Source organism: Oncorhynchus tshawytscha, linkage group LG09, assembly GCF_018296145.1.
Source record: "Oncorhynchus tshawytscha isolate Ot180627B linkage group LG09, Otsh_v2.0, whole genome shotgun sequence".
NCBI classification, from domain to species: Eukaryota; Metazoa; Chordata; class Actinopteri; order Salmoniformes; family Salmonidae; genus Oncorhynchus; species Oncorhynchus tshawytscha.
The window spans coordinates 13,231,497-13,251,774 of NC_056437.1; the positions used below are offsets into that span (position 1 = coordinate 13,231,497).

Consider the following 20,278-nt stretch of genomic DNA (forward strand, 5'->3'; position numbering starts at 1 on the left):
CTGCTAGAGAAGCTCCCATAAGTGTTCAATTGGGTTGAGATCTGGTGACTGAGACGGCCATGGGGTATGGTTTACATCATTTTCATGCTCATCAAACCATTCAGTGATCACTCGTGTCATGTGGGGGGTATAGCCATGGTAGCCAAAATAATGACATGTCCAGCATTTTAATACATGGCCATAATGATGGGATGTTAATTACTTAAATCACTCAAGAAACATACCTGTATGGAGGCGTCTGCTTTCAAAATACTTTCTATCCCTCATTTAATCGCTTCCATTACTGTGGCAGTTACCTGTACATGCACACAAACATACGTACTCATGCACACTCACACTCCCCTTAACACTCACACACACATTAATAAACACACCCATACATACACTCTGGTGTGCTCAGTTTTCACTCATGTTTATTCATAAGCATGTTCAGAATCACACATATATATATATATAGAAAAAGAAAGGTATCATAGATCAGAAATGAGAAACGCTCAGTTTGAAAAGAACGAGGCTGTTATTTAGCTCTGGTAGTACCTAGATTACAGTTGGAGTTGTTGTTGGTGCAAGTAGTCTGGAGAGAGGACAGTAAAATGAAGCACTGTCTTTCCCATGTCTGGAGAGAGGACAGTAAAATGAAGCACTGTCTTTCCCATGTCTGGAGAGAGGACAGTCAAATGAAGCACTGTCTTTCCCATGTCTGGAGAGAGGACAGTCAAATGAAGCACTGTCTTTCCCATGTCTGGAGAGAGGACAGTAAAATGAAGCACTGTCTTTCCCATGTCTGGAGAGAGGACAGTCAAATGAAGCACTGTCTTTCCCGTGTCTGGAGAGAGGACAGTCAAATGAAGCACTGTCTTTCCCGTGTCTGGAGAGAGGACAGTAAAATGAAGCACTGTCTTTCCCATGTCTGGAGAGAGGACAGTCAAATGAAGCACTGTCTTTCCCGTGTCTGGAGAGAGGACAGTCAAATGAAGCACTGTCTTTCCCATGTCTGGAGAGAGGACAGTCAAATGAAGCACTGTCTTTCCCGTGTCTGGAGAGAGGACAGTAAAATGAAGCACTGTCTTTCCCGTGTCTGGAGAGAGGACAGTAAAATGAAGCACTGTCTTTCCCATGTCTGGAGAGAGGACAGTCAAATGAAGCACTGTCTTTCCCGTGTCTGGAGAGAGGACAGTAAAATGAAGCACTGTCTTTCCCATGTCTGGAGAGAGGACAGTCAAATGAAGCACTGTCTTTCCCATGTCTGGAGAGAGGACAGTCAAATGAAGCACTGTCTTTCCCATGTCTGGAGAGAGGACAGTCAAATGAAGCACTGTCTTTCCCATGTCTGGAGAGAGGACAGTAAAATGAAGCACTGTCTTTCCCGTGTCTGGAGAGAGGACAGTAAAATGAAGCACTGTCTTTCCCATGTCTGGAGAGAGGACAGTAAATGAAGCACTGTCTTTCCCGTGTCTGGAGAGAGGACAGTCAAATGAAGCACTGTCTTTCCCGTGTCTGGAGAGAGGACAGTCAAATGAAGCACTGTCTTTCCCATGTCTGGAGAGAGGACAGTAAAATGAAGCACTGTCTTTCCCATGTCTGGAGAGAGGACAGTTCAGGTAACTCTCTACAACTCCTTCCTTACCTGTTAAATATCAGTAGTATAAAGACCAATGTTGAAGACTCTTTTCTTTTCTGTTTCTTTTTTAATTAAGTATATAATTTAGTTTGGGGCAGTGGTACCTTTTAACTCAGTCCTTATTTAAAACTCCTGTCGTGGTGAGGTTTGGTTCATTCCGGTCAAGTTAGTGGCTGATACCCCTGACCAGGGGGAGGAGGGGGAGGCTGGGAGAGGAACGGGTCGAGGTTTGGGAGCAGCAGGGAACGGTCTGTGGTCGAGGAGGTGGGTCTCAGGTTAGGTCGTCTCCTTCCCCTGTGCTCCGGTCACGGTCTTGATGGAGGTTAAGGTTCTGTTGAACCAGGTCTTCTTGGCTGCCTGGACCTCGTTCAGGGCCAGACCCAGGGTGTGCTCCAAGTCCTGCAGGGAAGAAAACATACAGGAAGGAGGTTAGGCAAGGGGCAGCATAGCTAGCCTGGGGTAATGGGACAGGAGACTGAGCCTAGAAATCATTCAAACTTGTATTGCCTCAAATTCCCTTCAGGAATTAATTCATGAATTGTTATGATATAGTAGCTGAATTTAAATGAAGTGATATCAGTAGACATCAGTTGCTATAGCCAGGTGAGTTCAGTTGCTATAGCCAGGTGAGTTCAGTTGCTATAGCCAGGTGAGTTCATTGGTCTGGGTTAGGTTCAGGGTCAGAGGTCAGTGCCTGCATCATTGGTCTGGGTCAGGGTTTGAGATCAGTACCTGTATCATTGTTCTGGGTCAGGGATAGAGGTCAGTACCTGTATCATTGGTCTGGGTCAGGGGTCAGTACCTATATCATTGGTCTGGGTTAGGGTCAGTACCTGTATCATTGGTCTGGGTTAGGGTCAGGGTCAGTACCTGTATCATTGGTCTGGGTTAGGCTCAGTACCTGTATCATTGGTCTGGGTTAGGGTCAGTACCTGTATCATTGGTCTGGGTTTGGGTCAGTACCTGTATCATTGGTCTGGGTCTGGGTTAGGGTCAGTAGCTGTATCATTGGTCTGGGTTAGGGTCAGTAGCTGTATCATTGGTCTGGGTTAGGGTCAGGGTCAGGGTCAGTACCAGTATCATTGGTCTGGGTCAGGGTCAGTACCTGTATCATTGGTCAGGGCCAGTACATGTATCATTGGTCTGGGTCAGGGGTCAGTACCTGTATCATTGGTCAGGGCCAGTACATGTATCATTGGTCTGGGTCAGTACTTGTATCATTGGTCCGGGTTAGGGTAAGTACCTGTATCATTGGTCTGGCTTAGGGTCTGGGTCAGTACCTGTATCATTGGTCTGGGTTAGGGTCAGCACCTGTATCATTGGTCAGGGTCAGTACCTGTATCATTGGTCTGGGTCAGTACCTGTATCATTGGTCTGAGTCAGGGTCTGGGTCAGTACCTGTATCATTGGTCTGAGTCAGTACCTGTATCATTGGTCTGGGTCAGTACCTGTATCTTGCACTCTGCCTCCACCAGTTGTAGTTTGGTCTGGGCCAGTTCCAGCTCCATCTCTCTGAGCTGGTTCTTCAGACCCTCCTTCTCCTCGTCCGTCTCTTCCTCGCTGCCCTCCTTCATCTTCCTCACTGCCTTTAGACGACCCTCCTTGTTGAAGAGGATAGAGCACTTCTCACAGCCCTCCACCTTCAGCTGGGGAGAGACAGACATCATAGGCCAGGTTACAACATTGCATATCTAACCCTAACCTTATCCCATTAGAGATGACCCTACTTGTTAAGGAGGACACTGTACTTCTCACAGCCTTAGACCAGGTCACAGGTTATTCCACAGGTTATTTACACTATATAAATCAGGTCAGGATATACCACAACAATATATAAACCAGATACAAGTTATTCCACTACACTATATAAACCAGATACAAGTTATTCCACTACACTATATAAATCAGGTACAGGTTATAACACCACACTATATAAATCAGGTACAGATTATAACACTACACTATATAAACCAGGTACAGGTTATAACACCACACTATATAAATCTACACTATATAAATCAAGTACAGATTATAACACTACACTATATAAACCAGGTACAGGTTATAACACTACACTATATAACTCAGGTACAGGTTATAACACTACACTATATAAACCAGGTACAGGTTATAACACTACACTATATAAACCAGGTACAGGTTATAACACTACACTATATAAATCAGGTACAGGTTATAACACTACACTATATAAATCAGGTACAGGTTATAACACTACACTATATAAATCAGGTACAGGTTATAACACTACACTATATAAATCTACATTATGTAAATCAGGTACAGGTTATAAGGTTATAACACTACACTATATAAATCAGGTACAGGTTATAACACTACATTACATAACTCAGGTACAGGTTATAACACTACATTACATAACTCAGGTACAGGTTATAACACTACACTATATATATCAGGTACAGATTATAACACTACACTATATAAATCAGGTACAGGTTATAACACTACACTATATAAATCTACACTATATAAATCAGGTACAGATTATAACACTACATTACATAACTCAGGTACAGGTTATAACACCACACTATATAAATCAGGTACAGGTTATAACACTACACTATATAAACCAGGTACAGGTTATAACACTACATTACATAACTCAGGTACAGGTTATAACACTACACTATATAAACCAGGTTCAGGTTATAACACTACACTATATAAACCAGGTACAGGTTATAACACTACACTATATAAACCAGGTACAGGTTATAACACTACACTATATAAACCAGGTACAGGTTATAACACTACATTACATAACTCAGGTACAGGTTATAACACTACACTATATAAACCAGGTACAGGTTATAACACTACATTACATAAATCAGGTACAGGTTATAACACTACATTACATAACTCAGTTACAGGTTATAACACTACATTACATAACTCAGGTACAGGTTATAACACTACACTATATAAATCAGGTACAGGTTATAACACTACACTATATAACCCAGGTACAGGTTATAACACTACATTACATAACTCAGGTACAGGTTATAACACTACACTATATAAATCAGGTACAGGTTATAACACTACATAACTCAGGTACAGGTTATAACACTACACCATATAAACCAGGTACAGGTTATAACACTACATTACATAACTCAGGTACAGGTTATAACACCACACTATATAAATCAGGTACAGGTTATAACACTACACTATATAAACCAGGTACAGGTTATAACACTACATTACATAACTCAGGTACAGGTTATAACACTACACTATATAAACCAGGTTCAGGTTATAACACTACACTATATAAACCAGGTACAGGTTATAACACTACACTATATAAACCAGGTACAGGTTATAACACTACACTATATACTCAGGTACAGGTTATAACACTACACTATATAAACCAGGTACAGGTTATAACACTACACTATATAAACCAGGTACAGGTTATAACACTACACTATATAAACCAGGTACAGGTTATAACACTACATTACATAACTCAGGTACAGGTTATAACACTACACTATATAAATCAGGTACAGGTTATAACACTACATAACTCAGGTACAGGTTATAACACTACACAGGTACATATAAACCAGGTACAGGTTATAACACTACACTATATAAACCAGGTACAGGTTATAACACTACACTATATAAACCAGGTACAGGTTATAACACTACACTATATAAACCAGGTACAGGTTATAACACTACACTACATAAACTCAGGTACAGGTTATAACACTACACTATATAAATCAGGTACAGGTTATAACACTAACTATATAAACAGGTACAGGTTATAACACTACACTATATAAACTCAGGTACAGGTTATAACACTACACTATATAAACCAGGTACAGGTTATAACACTACACTATACTATATAAACACAGGTAAACAGGTTATAACACTACACTATATAAACCAGGTACAGGTTATAACACTACATTACATAACTCAGGTACAGGTTATAACACTACACTATATAAACCAGGTACAGGTTATAACACTACACTATATAAACCAGGTACAGGTTATAACACTACATTACAGGTTATAACACTACATTACATAACAGGTACAGGTTATAACACTACACTATATAAATCAGGTACAGGTTATAACACTACACTATATAACTCAGGTACAGGTTATAACACTACACTATATAAACCAGGTACAGGTTATAACACTACACTATAAACCAGGTAAATAACACAGGTACAGGTTATAACACTACACTATATAAACCAGGTACAGGATATAACACTACATTACATAACTCAGGTACAGGTTATAACACTACACTATATAAACCAGGTACAGGTTATAACACTACACTATATAAACCAGGTACAGGTTATAACACTACACTATATAAACCAGGTACAGGTTATAACACTACATTACATAAATCAGGTACAGGTTATAACACTACATTACATAACTCAGGTACAGGTTATAACACTACACTATATAAATCAGGTACAGGTTATAACACTACACTATATAAACCAGGTACAGGTTATAACACTACACTATATAAACCAGGTTCAGGTTATAACACTACACTATATAAACCAGGTACAGGTTATAACACTACACTATATAAACCAGGTACAGGTTATAACACTACACTATATAAACCAGGTACAGGTTATAACACTACATTACATAACTCAGGTACAGGTTATAACACTACACTATATAAACCAGGTACAGGTTATAACACTACACTATATAAACCAGGTACAGGTTATAACACTACACTATATAAACCAGGTACAGGTTATAACACTACATTACATAACTCAGGTACAGGTTATAACACTACACTATATAAATCAGGTACAGGTTATAACACTACACTATATAACTCAGGTACAGGTTATAACACTACACTATATAAACCAGGTACAGGTTATAACACTACACTATATAAACCAGGTACAGGTTATAACACTACACTATATAAACCAGGTACAGGTTATAACACTACACTATATAAACCAGGTACAGGTTATAACACTACATTACATAACTCAGGTACAGGTTATAACACTACACTATATAAATCAGGTACAGGTTATAACACTACACTATATAACTCAGGTACAGGTTATAACACTACACTATATAAACCAGGTACAGGTTATAACACTACATTACATAACTCAGGTACAGGTTATAACACTACACTATATAAACCAGGTACAGGTTATAACACTACACTATATAAACCAGGTACAGGTTATAACACTACATTACATAAATCAGGTACAGGTTATAACACTACATTACATAAATCAGGTACAGGTTATAACACTACATTACATAACTCAGGTACAGGTTATAACACCACACTATATAAATCAGGTACAGATTATAACACTACACTATATAAACCAGGTACAGGTTATAACACCACACTATATAAATCTACACTATATAAATCAAGTACAGATTATAACACTACACTATATAAACCAGGTACAGGTTATAACACTACACTATATAACTCAGGTACAGGTTATAACACTACACTATATAAACCAGGTACAGGTTATAACACTACATTACATAATTCAGGTACAGGTTATAACACTACACTATATAAACCAGGTACAGGTTATAACACTACACTATATAAACCAGGTACAGGTTATAACACTACACTATATAAACCAGGTACAGGTTATAACACTACATTACATAACTCAGGTACAGGTTATAACACTACACTATATAAACCAGGTACAGGTTATAACACTACACTATATAAACCAGGTACAGGTTATAACACTACATTACATAAATCAGGTACAGGTTATAACACTACATTACATAACTCAGGTACAGGTTATAACACTACACTATATAAATCAGGTACAGGTTATAACACTACACTATATAAATCAGGTACAGGTTATAACACTACACTATATAAATCTACACTATATAAATCAGGTACAGATTATAACACTACATTACATAACTCAGGTACAGGTTATAACACCACACTATATAAATCAGGTACAGGTTATAACACTACACTATATAAACCAGGTACAGGTTATAACACTACATTACATAACTCAGGTACAGGTTATAACACTACACTATATAAACCAGGTTCAGGTTATAACACTACACTATATAAACCAGGTACAGGTTATAACACTACACTATATAAACCAGGTACAGGTTATAACACTACATTACATAACTCAGGTACAGGTTATAACACTACACTATATAAACCAGGTACAGGTTATAACACTACACTATATAAACCAGGTACAGGTTATAACACTACACTATATAAATCAGGTACAGGTTATAACACTACACTATATAAATCAGGTACAGGTTATAACACTACACTATATAAATCAGGTACAGGTTATAACACTACACTATATAAACCAGGTACAGGTTATAACACTACATTACATAACTCAGGTACAGGTTATAACACTACACAAACCAGGTACAGGTTATAACACTACATTACATAACTCAGGTACAGGTTATAACACTACACCATATAAACCAGGTACAGGTTATAACACTACACTATATAAATCAGGTACAGGTTATAACACTACACTATATAAATCAGGTACAGGTTATAACACTACACTATATAAACCAGGTACAGGTTATAACACTACATTACATAACTCAGGTACAGGTTATAACACTACACTATATAAACCAGGTACAGGTTATAACACTACATTACATAACTCAGGTACAGGTTATAACACTACACTATATAAACCAGGTACAGGTTATAACACTACACTATATAAACCAGGTACAGGTTATAACACTACACTATATAAACCAGGTACAGGTTATAACACTACATAACTCAGGTACAGGTTATAACACTACACTATATAAACCAGGTACAGGTTATAACACTACACTATATAAATCAGGTACAGGTTATAACACTACACTATATAAACCAGGTACAGGTTATAACACTACATTACATAACTCAGGTACAGGTTATAACACTACACTATATAAACCAGGTACAGGTTATAACACTACATTACATAACTCAGGTACAGGTTATAACACTACACTATATAAACCAGGTACAGGTTATAACACTACACTATATAAACCAGGTACAGGTTATAACACTACACTATATAAACCAGGTACAGGTTATAACACTACATTACATAACTCAGGTACAGGTTATAACACTACACTATATAAATCAGGTACAGGTTATAACACTACACTATATAAATCAGGTACAGGTTATAACACTACACTATATAAACCAGGTACAGGTTATAACACTACATTACATAAATCAGGTACAGGTTATAACACTACATTACATAAATCAGGTACAGGTTATAACACTACATTACATAACTCAGGTACAGGTTATAACACTACATTACATAACTCAGGTACAGGTTATAACACTACATTACATAACTCAGGTACAGGTTATAACACTACACTATATAAATCAGGTACAGGTTATAACACTACATAACTCAGGTACAGGTTATAACACTACACCATATAAACCAGGTACAGGTTATAACACTACATAACTCAGGTACAGGTTATAACACTACACCATATAAACCAGGTACAGGTTATAACACTACATAACTCAGGTACAGGTTATAACACTACACCATATAAACCAGGTACAGGTTATAACACTACATTACATAACTCAGGTACAGGTTATAACACCACACTATATAAACCAGGTACAGGTTATAACACTACACTATATAAACCAGGTACAGGTTATAACACTACACACTACATAACTCAGGTACAGGTTATAACACTACACTATATAAACCAGGTACAGGTTATAACACTACACTATATAAACCAGGTACAGGTTATAACACTACACTATATAAACCAGGTACAGGTTATAACACTACATTACATAAATCAGGTACAGGTTATAACACTACATTACATAACTCAGGTACAGGTTATAACACTACACTATATAAATCAGGTACAGGTTATAACACTACACTATATAAACCAGGTACAGGTTATAGCACTACATTACATAACTCAGGTACAGGTTATAACACTACACAAACCAGGTACAGGTTATAACACTACATTACATAACTCAGGTACAGGTTATAACACTACACCATATAAACCAGGTACAGGTTATAACACTACACTATATAAATCAGGTACAGGTTATAACACTACACTATATAAATCAGGTACAGGTTATAACACTACACTATATAAACCAGGTACAGGTTATAACACTACATTACATAACTCAGGTACAGGTTATAACACTACACTATATAAACCAGGTACAGGTTATAACACTACATTACATAACTCAGGTACAGGTTATAACACTACACTATATAAACCAGGTACAGGTTATAACACTACACTATATAAACCAGGTACAGGTTATAACACTACACTATATAAACCAGGTACAGGTTATAACACTACATTACATAACTCAGGTACAGGTTATAACACTACACTATATAAATCAGGTACAGGTTATAACACTACACTATATAAATCAGGTACAGGTTATAACACTACACTATATAAACAAGGTACAGGTTATAACACTACATTACATAACTCAGGTACAGGTTATAACACTACACTATATAAATCAGGTACAGGTTATAACACTACACTATATAAATCAGGTACAGGTTATAACACTACACTATATAAACAAGGTACAGGTTATAACACTACATTACATAACTCAGGTACAGGTTATAACACTACACTATATAAACCAGGTACAGGTTATAACACTACATTACATAACTCAGGTACAGGTTATAACACTACACTATATAAACCAGGTACAGGTTATAACACTACACTATATAAACCAGGTACAGGTTATAACACTACACTATATAAACCAGGTACAGGTTATAACACTACACTATATAAACCAGGTACAGGTTATAACACTACATAACTCAGGTACAGGTTATAACACTACACCATATAAACCAGGTACAGGTTATAACACTACATTACATAACTCAGGTACAGGTTATAACACCACACTATATAAATCAGGTACAGGTTATAACACTACACTATATAAACCAGGTACAGGTTATAACACTACACTATATAAATCAGGTACAGGTTATAACACTACACTATATAAACCAGGTACAGGTTATAGCACTACATTACATAACTCAGGTACAGGTTATAACACTACACTACATAAACCAGGTACAGGTTATAACACTACATTACATAACTCAGGTACAGGTTATAACACTACATTACATAACTCAGGTACAGGTTATAACACTACAGGTACAGGTTATAACACTACACTATATAAATCAGGTACAGGTTATAACACTACACTATATAAATCAGGTACAGGTTATAACACTACACTATATAAACCAGGTACAGGTTATAACACTACACTATATAAACCAGGTACAGGTTATAACACTACACTATATAAATCAGGTACAGGTTATAACACTACACTATATAAACCAGGTACAGGTTATAACACTACATTACATAAATCAGGTACAGGTTATAACACTACATTACATAAATCAGGTACAGGTTATAACACTACATTACATAACTCAGGTACAGGTTATAACACTACATTACATAACTCAGGTACAGGTTATAACACTACACTATATAAATCAGGTACAGGTTATAACACTACACTATATAAACCAGGTACAGGTTATAGCACTACATTACATAACTCAGGTACAGGTTATAACACTACACTACATAAACCAGGTACAGGTTATAACACTACATTACATAACTCAGGTACAGGTTATAACACTACACCATATAAACCAGGTACAGGTTATAACACTACACTATATAAATCAGGTACAGGTTATAACACTACACTATATAAATCAGGTACAGGTTATAACACTACACTATATAAACCAGGTACAGGTTATAACACTACATTACATAACTCAGGTACAGGTTATAACACTACACTATATAAACCAGGTACAGGTTATAACACTACATTACATAACTCAGGTACAGGTTATAACACTACACTATATAAACCAGGTACAGGTTATAACACTACACTATATAAACCAGGTACAGGTTATAACACTACACTACATAAATCAGGTACAGGTTATAACACTACACTATATAAATCAGGTACAGGTTATAACACTACACTATATAAACAAGGTACAGGTTATAACACTACATTACATAACTCAGGTACAGGTTATAACACTACACTATATAAACCAGGTACAGGTTATAACACTACATTACATAACTCAGGTACAGGTTATAACACTACACTATATAAACCAGGTACAGGTTATAACACTACACTATATAAACCAGGTACAGGTTATAACACTACACTATATAAACCAGGTACAGGTTATAACACTACACTATATAAACCAGGTACAGGTTATAACACTACACTATATAAACCAGGTACAGGTTATAACACTACACTATATAAACCAGGTACAGGTTATAACACTACACAGGTTATAACACTATAAATCAGGTACAGGTTATAACACTACACTATATAAATCAGGTACAGGTTATAACACTACACTATATAAATCAGGTACAGGTTATAACACTACACTATATAAACCAGGTACAGGTTATAACACTACACTATATAAACCAGGTACAGGTTATAACACTACATTACATAACTCAGGTACAGGTTATAACACTACACTATATAAACCAGGTACAGGTTATAACACTACATTACATAACTCAGGTACAGGTTATAACACTACACTATATAAACCAGGTACAGGTTATAACACTACACTATATAAACCAGGTACAGGTTATAACACTACACTATATAAACCAGGTACAGGTTATAACACTACATTACATAACTCAGGTACAGGTTATAACACTACACTATATAAACCAGGTACAGGTTATAACACTACATTACATAACTCAGGTACAGGTTATAACACTACACCACAGAGCATCTAAAGGCCGCATGCATCCCAGCTGAAACAGCTCGGCAGAGTTTGTGTATATATTATGCTACCCTATATAATGTTACTTACCCTACATTATTCATCTCATATGCATATGTATATACTGTACTCTATATCATCTACTGCATCCTTATGTAATACATGTATCACTAGCCACTTTAACTATGCCACTTTGTTTACATACTCATCTCATATGTATATACTGTACTCGATACCATCTACTGTATCTTGCCTATGCTGCTCTGTACCATCACTCATTCATATATCCTTATGTACATATTCTTTATCCCCTTACACTGTGTATAAGACAGTAGTTTTGGAATTGTTAGTTAGATTACTTGTTGGTTATTACTGCATTGTCGGAACTAGAAGCACAAGCATTTCGCTACACTCGCATTAACATCTGCTAACCATGTGTATGTGACAAATAAAATTTGATTTGATTTATTATGAAGACATTTTGTGATGTTTTTGTTTGTTTTGGACACATTTTTTTCTGGGGGTAAGCCGAAGTCTACACCCCTTCGTCGTTGACTGGTCAACAGTAGTGATTCTTCAATCAAATCTTTGTTGTCATTCAATGAGAGACTACTCGTTTACATTTTTTAACTGAAAGAAATATGAGTTAGATGTAAAATTGCGTGATTAAGATTTCTTTGGCAAAAATGTCAAAATAACAGGAGGTGTGGGATTGAGTCAATTCAGGCTGCAGCTGCTGTAATGGACAGAGTGGTTGTAAGGAGGCTAGCAAGGGGATGAGAAGAGGTTTTAAGTGTCAGGCTGAGTGTCAGGGTGAGGGTCTCTCCTCCACTGGTGAGACAGTCCCCAGCTGCTTCAAGAGTCCTCTCATCCACCCCATCACCACACCTAGCCTGGACATGAGAAACACTACTGCCCTGGCTGTACTTACCATCCAATATCACTGTTCACAAACTAAGAACAGAGCTATTCTGTTTGTCATCAAAATGGAATCGCAATGGATTCTTCATCATACTCCTCATATAAGACTACTAATGTCTGCATATAATTACACTAAGGCTATAATCATGTATACTACACACTTGACATTCTACATGAGACTAACATGTATACATAAACAGCTAATGTTAACTCGCTAAGCAGCACTACAAACACAGCCACACAAAGAGAGCATCAACATATACAGTACTCCGTCAGGTCATGTGATTGCATGTCATGTGATTGATTGTGTGTCTTGCCGGTCATTTGTTTGTGACGTCACGTGTTTTAATACAGTGGTCAGTCATATCTGTCATGTGATTGTCGTGATTGTTTGATGTGATTGCGGTCTGTCATGTGATCGTGCGTCAGGTCATGTGATGATGGGGACTCACCCGGATCTTCTCCACCTCTCCCTTGTTGGCGATCTGCTGTTTCTCCAGACGCTCACTGAGCTGAGAGCAGATCTACAGGGATCAACACAGAGGTCAAAAGGTCAAACAGAGCACTGAGGTCAACTCCACATAGACACACAAAACTTGTGGGGACGTATTGGACTGTGTGGGGGAGTCAAAGGTCTGAGGGTGTAGGGGTGGGGGGCAAAGGTCGGAGGCAAAGGTCGGAGGGTGTAGGGGTGGGGGGAGGCAAAGGTCGGAGGGTGTAGGGGTGGGGGAGTCAAAGGTCGGAGGGTGTAGGGGTGGGGGGATGCAAAGTTCGGAGGGTGTAGGGGTGGGGTCAAGATCTGAGGGTAATAGAGGTGGGGGGAGTCAAAGGTCTGAGGGTGTAGGGGTAGGGGGTCAGTCAAAGGTCAGATGGTGTAGGGGTGGGGGGGAGGCAAAGGTCTGAGGGTGTAGGGAGGCAAAGGTCTGAGGGTGTAGGGAGGCAAAGGTCGGAGGGTGTAGGGAGGCAAAGGTCGGAGGGTGTAGGGGCAAAGGTCGGGGGGGGGGGCAACGGTCTGAGGGTGTAGGGAGGCAAAGGTCGGAGGGTGTAGGGAGGCAAAGGTCGGATGGTGTAGGGGTGGGGGCAACGGTCTGAGGGTGTAGGGTGGGGGGGGGAGGCAAAGGTCTGAGGGGGGGAGTCAAAGGGGTGGGGGGGGGGAGCAACGGTCTGAGGGTGTAGGGGTGGGGGGGGGGGGGAAGGTCAGAGGGTGTAGGGGTGTGGGGGAGGAAAAGGTCTGAGGGTGTAGTGGGTGGGGGGGGGGAGTCAAAGGTCGGAGGGTGTAGTGGTGGGGGTGAGGCAAAGGTCGGAGGGTGTAGGGGTGGGGGAGGGCAAAGGTCTGAGGGTGTAGCGGTGGGGGGGGGGGGAGTCAAAGGTCTGAGGGTGGAGGGTGTCTGAGGGGTGGGGGGGGAGTCAAAGGTCTGAGGGTGTAGGGGGGGAGTCAAAGGTCTGAGGGTGTAGGGGTGGGGGGGTGTAGGGGTGGGGGAAGGTCGGAGGGTGTAGGGGTGGGGGGGAGTCAAAGGTCTGAGGGTGTAGGGGGGTGGGGGAGTCAAAGGTCGGAGGGTGTAGGGGTGGGGGTCAAAGGTCGGAGTCAAGGTCGGAGGGTGTAGGGGTGGGGGAGTCAAAGGTCGGAGGGTGTAGGGGTGGGGGAGTGTCTCTAAAATGAGAGGTTGTAAAGTGTGAAAAGATGACAACGGCTCATCCCAAAGACAGCTATCATAAATCATGTAAAACCTGCTCATAACAAACCCTTATCATCCCACAGCTAAACCGCCTCCTTCAAAATAACCACTGTCCTATGAGTGACTCAGAGAAACTATACGTCCCTGTCTGTCTGACTGTGTGTCTCTTGTCTGTGTGTCTCTTGTCTGTGTGTCTCTTGTCTGTGTGTCTCTTGTCTGTGTGTCTCTTGTCTGTGTGTCTCTTGCCTGTGTGTCTCTTGCCTGTGTGTCTCTTGCCTGTGTGTCTCTTGCCTGTGTCTCTTGTCTATCTGTGTCTGTCTATGTCTGTCTATCTGTGTCTGTCTATCTGCGTCTGTCTATCTGCGCCTGTCTATCTGCGCCTGTCTATCTGCGCCTGTCTATCTGCGCCTGCCGTCTGCGCCTGCGTCTGCGCCTGCGCCTGTCGTCTGCGCCTGGCGTCTGCGCCTGTCGTCTGTGCCTTTCGCCTGTGTCTTTCGCCTGTGTCTGTCTGTCTGTCTGTCTGCAGTGCCTTAGATCGCTGCCCCACTCAGGAGGCCCTTATCTGTCAGTTGTGATCAAAACATAGTGTAGACAAATGACCTAGACGGCTAATTTACATCCGCAGTCCCTAGGTAAGTAATAAATATGATGTCACTATGTAGAATACAATTTGAAACAACTTTATACATGTAGAACAAAACTAAAAATCTCCTGTCAGCTTTTACCTGTTTGTACTCTCCTATGATGGAACCATTCTTCTTTATCTCAGACTCTGATTTACCCAGCTCCCGTCTGCACATCTCTTTCAGCTGTGGACACACGCAAGCGCACGCAGTGATATTATACACTGAATGAATGATTCTCATGGCTGCCTACTGTGACCTACATGATAACCTCCTCTCAGTCAGCAGTCAACTGTCCTTGGGCCTGTATAAACTACCTACAGTAGTGACACACTCAACGAGGAGTGTAATGTAGTCATGAAGAGGACAGCAACAGATGTCCCTTGAGCGACTGTTTCTCCCATAAGTGGACATCATGAGAAATAACGTAGAGAGAGCAGGTAATGACAGGTCCTGTGTTGGGCCAAAGTCCTGGAACACAGGCAGTGGCCACAGTGAATAGGGGAGGACAACATCCCCCTCTGTCTTAAAGAGACAGAAAGACAGAAACAACATTGCTCTCCAATCAAGGTGCATCAACAGACGAGCAATCTGAAGAACATTCAGCGACTCTCCAAAGGACAATGGTATATTTATGGATCAAACCAATACATCAATGTCCATGGTCAGTGGACCTCCGTTCTCTTTTCCAATACTAAAGGAATATTTGGTTTATTTTAAATGGACAGCCAGCCAGAAAGACAGAGTCAGCCAGACAGCTAGCCAAACAGACAGTCAGCCAGACAGCTAGCCAAACAGACAGACAGCTAGCCAGAAAGCCAACTAGCCATACAGACAGCCAGCTAGCCAGACAGCTAGCCAGACAGACAGCTATCCCGACAGTCAGCTAGCCAGAGACAGTCAGACAGACAGCTTGCCAGACAGCTTGCCAGACAGCTATCCAGACAGTCAGACAGCCAACTAGCCAGCCAGCCAGCCAGCTAGCCAGCCAGCCAGTCAGCCAGCCAGCCAGTCAGCCAGCTATCCAGACAGCCAGCTAGCCAGCCAGACAGCCAGCCAGCCAGCTATCCAGACAGCCAGCCAGCCAGCCAGCCAGCTATCCAGACAGACAGCTAGCCAGCCATCCAGCTATCCAGACAGACAGCTAGCCAGCCAGCCAGACAAAGACAGCCAGCCAGCTATCCAGACAGACAGCTAGCCAGCCAGCCAGCTAGCCAGCCAGCTAGCCAGCTAGCCAGACAGCTAGCCAGCCAGACAGACAGACAGACAGCCAGACAGTCAGTCAGCCAACTAGCCAGTCAGCCAGCCAGCTATCCAGACAGCAGCAGACAGACAGCTAGTCAGACAGTCAGCCAGCCAGCCAGCCAGCTATCCAGACAGCCAGACAGACAGACAGCTAGCCAGCCAGACAGACAGCCATCCAGCTATCCAGACAGCCAGTCAGACAGACAGCTAGCCAGCCAGCCAGCCAGTCAGTCAGCCAGCCAGCCAGCTATCCAGACAGACAGCTAGCCAGACAGACAGCCAGCCAGCCAGCCAGATATCCAGACAGACAGCTAGCCAGCCAGCCAGCCAGCCAGACAGTCAGCCAGACAGACAGCTAGCTAGACAGACAGCTAGCCAGCCAGCTTTCCAGCTATCCAGACAGACAGCTAGCCAGCCAGACAGTCAGTCAGCCAGCCAGCCAGCTATCCAGACAGACAGACAGCCAGCCAGCCAGCTATCCAGACAGACAGCTAGCCAGCCAGCTAGCCAGACAGTCAGACAGACAGACAGCTAGCCAGCCAGACAGCTATCCAGACAGACAGACAGCTAGCCAGCCAGCTTTCCAGCTAGCCAGCCAGACAGTCAGTCAGCCAGCCAGCCAGCTATCCAGACAGCCAGCTATCCAGACAGCCAGCTAGCCAGCCAGCTAGCCAGACAGTCAGCCAGACAGACAGCTATCCAGACAGACAGACAGCTAGCCAGCCAGCTATCCAGCTATCCAGACAGACAGCTAGCTAGCCAGCCAGCCAGACAGACCTGTGCAGACTCCTCCTCTAGTCGTCTCTTCTCGTCCTCTGAATCCACCAGCTTCTGTTTGGTCATCAACAGCTCCTTGTTCAGAGCGTCTGCTTTCTCCTCAGCCTGAGGGACAGACAGACAGACACATGGGTACGGGTAACAGGTCTACTGACATTAGCTAATGCCAAATGACAAGAAAAACCTTGCAGAGTATTAGAAAATGTATAAACACACATACAGGTTTACAGACTTGCACAAGTAAAAAAGGATTCACGAGGGATATGTCTTACGTTGTCCAGGTCTTTGCGCAGAGCGATTTTGCTGCTGACCAGTTCATGGGCCAGGTCATCATTCTCCTGCTCCAGACGCATGTTAGCCTCCTGGAGACGACGGTTCTCCCTCTACAGGGGAGGAGAGGAGGAAGGTAAGAGTGAGTGAGTGAGTGAGTGAGTGAGTGAGTGAGTGAGTGAGTGAGTGAGTGAGTGAGTGAGTGAGTGAGTGAGTGGAGGAGAGAGGAAGAGGGGGAGAAAGTAGAGATATTGGGAGAGAGAAAGTTAAGAGGAGTCAGTGAGATGAAGAGTGGAAAGAGAGAGAGTAGCCTGTTGCTGATAGAAGAGAGAGAGTAGCCTGTTGCTGTCTTCCTGTTTCAGTGGACTGGTGACATATATAATGTTACACTATTCTTGTAAATAACATCCTCTGAGAACAACCTTGGTGAAAAAAATGGACCTGTCTGCAGTCCACATTCACCTGCACTGCAGACATGAATGGCATTACAACTAGCTAATGGATTCCACTGGGCTGGGATTGGATATGTGTACAAGTAGGTGTACACAGTCTATTTCAGAGACGAACTGGACTCCCTGGATCACTGAAGTGTTCTGTGATTACCATCTCTCTTGGGAGAAGATAAGAAAAGTCAATATAATAGAACGACTGAAAGCAGGTAAACAATCTAACACATTGATTGATGAATTGGTTGAGTGTTCGTACCTCATATCTCTCAATGGGAGCCTCCTGCTGCTCCTGCTGTTCTCTCATGCTGTCATATTCCTTCTCATACTTCTTCAGCTTCTTCTGGCTGATCTGTAGAGACAGGGACAGACCCAGTGTAACTGGACAACATCTACAGATGTACGTACAGTAGACGACACAGAGGTGAAGGCTCCCCATAGCCTCTGTCTGCTTACAGCTCTAGTCATGGAGCAAAGGCATATTTGATGACAGTACCAGTCAGGTGATAGCTGAAATACCCAATAATAACAAAATAGTAACATATGGGTTCACTTATCTATCTACACACAAACCTGTGTCAAGCACAAGCTACTTGAAGGTTATCCTGCATGTACAGTATAGCACCTCTTCCTATTTAATAAAGACCCATGAACAATCATGCATCTGTCTGTGTGACGCAAAACAAGCTTCATTAACATTTCTTTCGATGCCCTCCCCTCTTCTCTTCCCTCCCTTCCCTTCCCTTCCATCCCCTCTTCTCTTCTCTTCCCTCCCTTCCCTTCCATCCCCTCTTCTCTTCCCTCCCTTCCCTTCCATCCCCTCTTCTCTTCCCTCCCTTCCCTTCCCTCCCTCTTCTCTTCCCTCCCTTCCTTCCATCCCCTCTTCTCTTCCCTCCCTTCCCTTCCCTCTTCTCTTCTCTTCTCTTCCCTTCCCTCTTCCATCCCCTTCCCTCCCCTCTTCTCTTCCTTTCCTTCCCTTCCCTCCCCTCTTCTCTTCTCTTCTCTTCTCTTCTCTTCTCTTCTCTTCCCTCCCTTCCTTCCCTTCCCTCCCCTCTTCCCTCCCTTCCCTTCCATCCCTTCCCTTCCCCTTCCCTTCCCTCCCTCCCTCTTCCCTCCCCTTCCCTTCCCTCCCCTCTTCCCTCCCCTCTTCCCTCCCTTCCCTTCCATCCCCTTCCCTTCCCTCTTCTCTTCCCTCCCCTCTTCTCTTCTCTTCCCTCCCCCTCCCTTCCCTCCCCTCCTCTTCCCTCCACTCCTCTTCTCTTCCCTCCCCTTCCCTCTCTTCTCTCCCCTCCCATCTCCTTCTCTCCCCTCCCCTCTCCTTCTCTTCCCTACCCTTCACTCCCTTCATCTTCCCTCCCCTCCTCTTCCCTCTTCTCTCCCCTGCTGTGCGTGTGTGTGTGTGCGTGCGTGCGTGCGCGTGTGTAAATATGCTCTTTCTCCAGCAGGCAGCTCGTTGTAAATGAGATCTATTTAGCCGGCTGTCATTTCCTCCGGCTCAGACCACAGTACAGAACCGGGTCAGTTGTGGAGGAACGGTCCACAATGAACCCAGTGATGGATTCAGCTATAGTGTGTAACCTGGCTACATTACTGACACCCCTGCTATCATGGCTCA

At 41.8% G+C, this 20,278-nt stretch overlaps 1 protein-coding gene across 2 annotated transcripts in view; it reads right to left on the reverse strand.

Moving 5' to 3' along the window:
* Positions 1–396: 396 nt before the first annotated feature.
* LOC112257388 (rab GTPase-activating protein 1) overlaps positions 397–20,278 on the reverse strand; it is a 182,092-nt gene continuing 162,210 nt past the window's right edge. For both annotated transcript variants that reach the window (XM_042326559.1, XM_042326558.1), the window contains 7 exons: positions 18,923–19,015; positions 18,220–18,330; positions 17,948–18,052; positions 16,028–16,111; positions 14,079–14,150; positions 3,070–3,267; positions 397–2,020 (listed from right to left, as the gene is read on the reverse strand). In XM_042326559.1, the coding sequence (XP_042182493.1) occupies positions 1,898–2,020; positions 3,070–3,267; positions 14,079–14,150; positions 16,028–16,111; positions 17,948–18,052; positions 18,220–18,330; positions 18,923–19,015 (786 nt within the window). In that variant the 3' untranslated portion in view covers positions 397–1,897. The remainder of the gene's footprint in view (positions 2,021–3,069; positions 3,268–14,078; positions 14,151–16,027; positions 16,112–17,947; positions 18,053–18,219; positions 18,331–18,922; positions 19,016–20,278) is intronic.